This window comes from Lissotriton helveticus, chromosome 7 (genome assembly GCF_964261635.1).
Source record: "Lissotriton helveticus chromosome 7, aLisHel1.1, whole genome shotgun sequence".
Taxonomy (NCBI): Eukaryota; Metazoa; Chordata; class Amphibia; order Caudata; family Salamandridae; genus Lissotriton; species Lissotriton helveticus.
Genome location: NC_136068.1, coordinates 1,369,900,306 through 1,369,907,682, shown reverse-complemented (window position 1 = coordinate 1,369,907,682; position 7,377 = coordinate 1,369,900,306). Strand labels below are relative to the sequence as shown.

Genomic DNA, 7,377 nt, shown 5'->3' with positions numbered 1-7,377 from the left:
GATCCTGCTGCTGTCCCCAGTAAGTCCAACAGTGCTTGTTTTTTCCTCTGTAATGTGTCTGCAGTGCTTTGTCAATTGACAGCAACCAAGTAGGCATCCAGAATGATGTTTGTCTAGTATTTTTGTAAACGTTAGTATACCACTACTAGTCTTGTGGGTATTCTTCTATCTCCTATGGAGTTATATACATATTACACAACTATGTAACTATGCACACGAAAATTGGATGTTGTTGGTACTGATAGGCAGGTTGGACCTTACTTACACCTCAGTCACAGAACTCTGAGGAACGCACAATTCACTGAACGTCAGCCTATATGGCCTGAGTCATTGGTCTATTGTTCAAATCACACTCCTGAACCCCAATACCAAGATGCCGAATGCTTTTAGGACACAAACCGTTACCTAAGAAACCCCCTTTTGCTCACTCACTCGTGTGAGTCTCTAAGACAACAGACACTGAAAATAAACTTCAGAGTCAAAGTGGTCATTCAAAAGCTTTATTTTGTTAGAAGTAAGTAAGTAACATCAATGTTTTTAAGTTGTTCCGTCCAATACGTTGAAGGGCCCACCAGAAAAAATCCAGAGTTAAAACAGGCATAATAAAGTAATCAACATTTGTACAGCTACTAGTGCACAATAGGGAAATGTGGCAACTATCGGAGACCTCTCACCAACGTATACTGGTCAGATATTCCTCTTTTTTTGTAAGCTATGGAAATGTCCGCTTCGTAGAAGGCAATCTTCTCACCTGCCGAAAAATAATGACAAAAGTGGTGCACGTTAGACAGTATTAAATACATTTATGCCAGTTTTATGCAGCCATGCTAAAAAGAAGTTGTAACCTGTAAGCAAACTCTATCCCACAATCCACATAGAAAACTTAAATACGGGCCCTTTTACTTTCCCACCTCTTCAGGTGTATGCATTGAACAATGATGTGTTGCCCCAGAGCGTCTTCTCGTACTGCGCAACAAGCTGCGAGTTAACACATGCGCAAAACTGGATACATTGATGTACAAAGGTTACATAGTTCACTTCCAATTTCCAAGGACTAGAGTAGCAGGACAGATGAGATGAGCTTGGGTACCATACCATAACAATGAATGCTAATAATATGTGTAGTGACTCTGCTGTACTATGCAATGTGGACTCATACTGATTACGTACGTTGGACTTAACTGTTTTGAAGAACTCCATTCTTGGTGAACAAGTACAAAGGGGGCTGTGCAATCATCTAAAAAGGTGTACTTATTTTTATAGGTGCAGAACCCTTACCATCGACCAGTGCCGACGGGGACAGCGGCGCAGCTTCAGCGCTCCCGGCGGGGACAGGAGGAACTGAGGCACCTACACCAGCAGCAGTGGGGGGGGAGCCAACAGCGGCGGGCGATGGTAAGTTACATTCAATAGTGATCTGCATTACTTGGTGGGAGGGGAAAACTTTCTCACTGTACTCTACTGGAAAATATATGATGTTACCTTTACTTGTCATTAGCATGCTAAGCATTACCACTACAGTAATGCAAGTGCCTGATAGCAGTCGGATGCATGGGTTGTTGTTAAAGCATGTAAAGGGGAAAACACAGCTGCCAGCGTGGTTGGGAGACACACCCAATACCGGTGGTTAGTGGATAGTCTCAGCAGCAGCGGTGTTTTGGGCAAACCCAAAGGCAAGGGAAGGAGGGGACGACTGGGTGCATGGGTCGTTGCTGGTGAAACACAAACCAAATAAGGTTTGTTGCGCGGTATAAAGTATTATAGTCTTTACTAGACATGTGCTACTAGCTGCCCCCTGTTAATTAATGTTACTTTGAGAGTGTTCCCGCCTTCCCGGAACAAAAGGAGATATGTAAAAGACAGGTGTTCGTTCTAATGTGTGTGACCGTTGAAGTACACCCATGCTAATAGGGCAGGCATAATGCCGTGACAAAAAGTCCGAAAAATTAATAGAGGCTGTAGAATGTTCAAGATAGACGCAACACAATTTCTGGTACTCAGCTTGCTTGCTAGTGCTACTGTGCCGCCCACTATGTGTTGAATCAATGTTGTGTTCTTGATTTGCGGGGAGTTTGGATTAACAATTCTGTTTCTTTCTTTATAGTTACTCCTTCCCAAAAACCAACCAGGAAGGAGTTGGCAGTCCGGGCCCGGCAGCGGAAACTGCAGGCAATTGTAGAGGCCTACCGCCGGCTGGTGGATCAGGCCGAGGAGGAGGAGGAGGAGGCGGCGGCAGCAGCTGCTGCCTCTTCCAATGCCCCGGGCCCCAAGCCTGCAGGACTACGTCGCCGTGGTCAGGCAGCCGCCCGCCGCCGCATTGTTACATCTTCGGCGGCCCCCCCACAACAACAACAACAACAACATGCATGCAAGTGTAGGTGCCGGGATTTCAAAGCAAAGATTCTCCGCCGGGTAGCGAAGTTGGAGGAGGAGCGGAAGAAGCAGGAGGACGGTCTAGAGGAGCGTGTGAAGATACTGGTGGACAAACACCTGAAAGCCCGCCGGCTTTGAAATGGACCCTGTTTTTTGCCCCTTTTTTAATCCTTTTGTTGGTGGGTGGGATGTGGGAGTTGGGGTGTACATTTGGGTTGAAATTTGGTTGGGGTTAGGGGAGGGTAGGGACAGCTCTGGGTCAGGGGGTTACATTTGTTATATATTTTATTTTTCTATTATCATTATGAAAATATAAAAATAAAACAAAGATATTTTCACAAGAAAACATTTGAAGTTCATTTGTGTTTGTTGGGGGGGTGGAGGGGGGACTGTTTCACCAAATAATGTACGTTGTGCAACATGAACATGAACTACGAACGATAAATTAAGTACTGACTGCACCTGTAGTAGTAGGGTTACAAGTGCATAAATAATTTATATTATTAAATAACATGGGAAAATTGCCCATCACGTGAGTCTGAAGTTACTACTAGTATACTTTAATTCCATGCACATTTGCTCAGAGTCGGCTAAACAATCCTATGCAATGCATTGCATCATTCCTTTAATATACCTGTCCTAGTTGTCAGGGAAGAGGAGCTCGTCCTCAAACTCTGTGCGTTCAGACAGAAGTAGGTCATGTAACCCAGTAGTGAGGACGTCTTCTTCACACTCGCTTTCTTCATCCGGCGGTGATTCACGTACTTGATAGTCTGGTGGTATGAAGCGTTGATTCATTTTTATCATTGTCAGCCGCTCCACGCTTTTGGGGGAGAGACTAGTCCTTTTCGATGTGACAATGGCACCAGCAGCACTGAAAACCCGCTCAGAGGAGACACTGGCTACAGGACAAGCCAGATACTTTATCGCCAGCCTGCTCAGCACTGGCCACTGTCTCCTTCTTTCATACCAATAGACCAATGGGCTTTGCTCCATGAACACCTCTGTTGTGTCATCCAGATAGGCCTGAACCATCCGCTCAATGTTCATTGGTGCTCGGCTTTGCTGGTCCTCTTTTCCCTTTGCAACAGCAACGGACTTACCCATCCCTTTCTGTAGAAAAAAAGCAGTTATGCTTTTGGTTGGGTCTGCTGAATCAGATCGTGTAGGTGCTGCTTTTGGTACTGTTGGTGCCTGCTGGAAAGCAGACGCACTGCTCTCACGCTGTGAAGAACTTGCGTCAGGAGTACTTGGACTGGCCTGGGCTGGCAGTGGCAGGCCTTTAAGTAACAGCCGTTCAGTTTCTAACTCATTAGCTTCCGCAGCTATGGAAGTTTTGTACTTGTCAACATCCTCATCTGAAAATGGAATTACTTCGTTACTGCTGACAAATAATTTGTACCGTGGATCCAAGATTGTTGCAGTTATGTAATGTTCACCTGACACAATATTGTTGAGCCTTACATTTTCACACAAGCGGTTGACTAAGCCCTTGGCTAAGGTATATGCATCAACTTTTTGTTCGTCACCTTCGTATGTTTCACAGACCTCCTTCACCTGTTGCTCAAGCATGTACAACAATGGGATGGCTTGGCCCATAGTACAGTCCTCCCTGCTAACTGCACGTGTGAAGACCTCAAAGGGTTGTAGCATCTCTGTGATGCATTTAATGAGGTCCCACTGCCACATCTCAATGGTCAGGGCTTTAAGATTAACAGTAGGATCCCCTAATCTTCTTGACATGACATAAGCATTCAGTGGGATGTACTGCTCAAAGAGACGCTCAAGCATGAAATAAGTTGAGTTCCAACGTGTTGGGACCTCCTGTATCAGTGCTTTGACTGGCAACCTATGCTCTTGCTGAATGACCCGTAGCAGCTTCCGTCCTTTGAAAGAATGGTTAAAGTGCGTGCATATTCTTCTGCAGATGGCCATTATGTTGCTGACTTTGGCTTCATTTTTCAGAAAGTCTTGCACGACTAAGTTTATGCAGTGTGCCAAACAGGGTACCCTGAAATAATGTCCTTCTCTCATTGCCTTCACTACATTACTGCCATTGTCGGTGGAAACAAAACCAATCTTAAGGCCTCTTGGTTTCAGCCATTCAAAGACCTTGTCATTAAAGTCAGACAAAATGTTTTCAGCAGTATGACTTTTGTCCATACCAAACATGGCTATAGTTGCATGTCTGCGCGTATCATTAAAAATTCCAGCAACGTCACGGAGGCCTGAAGTTAACTTGTCTTTAACACCTGCAAAAGAGATCCAGTGTGCGGTGATGCACATGAAATCTGTAGCATCGCAACTGCTCCACATGTCTGTTGTCAGGTGGATACAATGGACAACACTCTGTTGTAAGGCTTTCCCAATCAATTCCAGCACATCGTGGTGTAGTGCTGGAACAGCCACTCGGGCAAAATAGTAGCGACTGGGAACGTTCCATTTTGGGCAGAGGGTTGCCACTAATTCCAGAAATCCAACAGCCTCAACAAATGAAAATGGGAGAAGGTCCAGTGCTAACATTTTCGCAAGTTTGGCATTGTATAAACGTGCTACTGGGTGGTTCCGCTCGTACTTTCCCTCCTGCCTTAACATGCTAGGAATGGTAAGCTGCTTTGCATGTCTTTGAGTTGTGCTAGACGGACCACCTTGCATCGCAGACTTTGCACTCCTTGGTGTTTCCAGCTGACTCTGGTGCCACTGAGAAGTTGCAGATGCGGAGGATGTGGTCTTTACCACTCCAGTGCTGGCGACAGGGGTCGATTGTGTACCACTCCTAGATAGAAGGTCATCGTCTCCCTCTTCTTCTACCTCCTGATCAACCATGAGTGGACCTTGTACCACTGTATCCCCACCAACACGAGTGCTAACATTTTTTAAGCTTGCAAGGTGGTTCTCCCACCTGATCACGTGTGTTTTTTTCAAATGGGTCGTTTGGCCTCCAATCCCATAGTTTGTACCAAGCTTACCACGACTAACATTGGCATGACAAATGGTGCATACAGCAATGTTCTCCTGAACTGGGTGAACCGTAAAGAAGTCCCACACTGGGGAGGTAAACTTTTGTCTCCTGCCATAGGAAGAGGAGGACCCACTGCCAATGCCGGATGGACTGGAGGATTGTGGAATTTCACTATGGGACAGCTCAGTCCTAGTACTGCCACTACCTCCTTCTGTTGAAGTGGCGCTTCTGCTGGATGTCGGATGCTGCCGGGCCTTCGCTGTTGAAAAAATTGGAGCTGGTGTTACTGTGGGTGTTGAGTGTGTAGGAGTTATGCGTGGTACCTGCTCATCAGTCATTGCAGCATTTCTGGATAGGGTGAAAATGTTTGTCTCTACATCCTCTGCACCAGGAATAACGCTTGTGATGATGACAGTGTCAGACCCGTCTTTATCACCAGCAGTATCCTGCTCACCTACATCGACCTCCATAAGTTCAAGCCTGCCTGGAAACTTCCTTTTTCCTAGCATGGTCTTCTTGGGATGTCTCTCCTTTGAATGCGCAGATAGTTGTGGCTGCCAATCCGTATCAAGGTCATCGGAAGGGATGCTTTGCGAAGAACTCGATGCACTAACCCTCCTTTCCCTTGGTGAATTCAAAGGAAATAGATCACCTACAGAAGTGGCTTCCTCTTCTTCTTGCTCGGAAGGAGGCTCTACTTCCTGAACTGCCCCGACTTCGGGAGGATCAACTACTACTATTTGGTGCGGAGATGGTGGTTGTTGTTCTTGAGGAAGTACTATTGCGGGCTGGGGTTTTTCAACAACAACTGTTGCGGGCGGTGGTTGTGGTTGTTCAACAACTGTTGCGGGAAGTGGTTGTGGTTGTGGGTGAACAACTCCTATTGCGGGCGGTGGTTGTGGTTGTTGAACATCTACTGCTGGCGGTGGTTGTTGAGCACTTCCATCTTGCGTGGATTGTGTACTACTTTGAGACAGCGATAAGTTTAGTTCTGGCTCAGTATCACTGCTCGCAAGCAGAAGGCTGGCTACCTCTTCGACCCTCATCATGTGCTTGGCCCTGGGATGCTGGCTTGCCCCCACTAATGCAGATGTGCTGGTCCCAGCTTGCACCCCAGACCCCGCTGCTGCAGGCGTAACTTTTGGGGTGCCAAAAAAGGTTTTGGGGTCCATACCAGACTTAAGTGACACTTCCTTCTGCTGTTCCTTCTTCGCAGCAACTTTCTTTGTGGTGGAGGACCTGGTAGCTTTCTTAGGGCCCATCTTCTTCTGATGTCAGTCAGCTCACAGCAGCACAAATTGCAGAGATGTCTGGTCAGATGAGTCACACACCACACGTGGCGTACAACTGAAGGACGTCCGTCTGGCGGTAGAACGAGCGATGGATGAAAAAACAACCAGCACCTCCTCAGTCTTTTTTGTGCACCTACAAGTAAAGAAGGCAGAACAACATCAGTCAAACAAGCAGTAAGGCAACATGAACAATTGAAAGACACACAGGTCAATGTATAAAAGACAAAACAGAAGACTAATAATACCAGTACAGCAGCACCACAGCTCAAAGGCCACATGAAGTCCAGAAAGAACCAATAAAGTCAAGCAGGCCTATAGATACCAATATGGACAGAAAAACGAGGATGCCTGCTGCACATGACAGGTTAATGTGCAAGGAATAAATAGCCCATGGCTAAGACAGAGGTTGTAAACATAACACCGCAAAAACACATACAAAGAAACCCCTGCCCAGGCTCCCAAAACAACAACCAAATGACAAATTCTGTTTTTTTGGGTGCACAAGAAAGACCTGCAATATTTTTGAGAAACTTTTATGCAACTCGGGACATATTGTCAGCGAGAATGCTAAATCGGCATGTTCGGCAGCGCGAACGGAATAAAAAGTCGTGTTCGCGTTCCCGAGCAAGTACATTGAGTGCGCGAACACGACAAAAAATGTAAGTTCACGTGCTCACATGGTGCGAAGTTACCAAAACTACCCAAGCTGTATTCCTAGGGTTACCTAATGGCAGAAATTGACAGAGTATT

The 7,377-nt window shown here is 46.2% G+C and overlaps 1 protein-coding gene across 1 annotated transcript; it reads right to left on the bottom strand.

The window, feature by feature from the left end:
* Positions 1-486: 486 nt before the first annotated feature.
* On the bottom strand, positions 487-6,042 carry LOC144767414 (zinc finger BED domain-containing protein 6-like). The gene is made up of 2 exons (XM_078650859.1): positions 3,008-6,042; positions 487-751 (listed from the first exon to the last, which is right to left on the bottom strand). The coding sequence occupies exon 1, from the start codon at positions 5,842-5,844 to the stop codon at positions 3,013-3,015; it is 2,832 nt and encodes a 943-aa protein (XP_078506985.1). The 5' UTR covers positions 5,845-6,042; the 3' UTR covers positions 487-751; positions 3,008-3,012.
* Between the last annotated feature and the right edge of the window lie 1,335 nt (positions 6,043-7,377).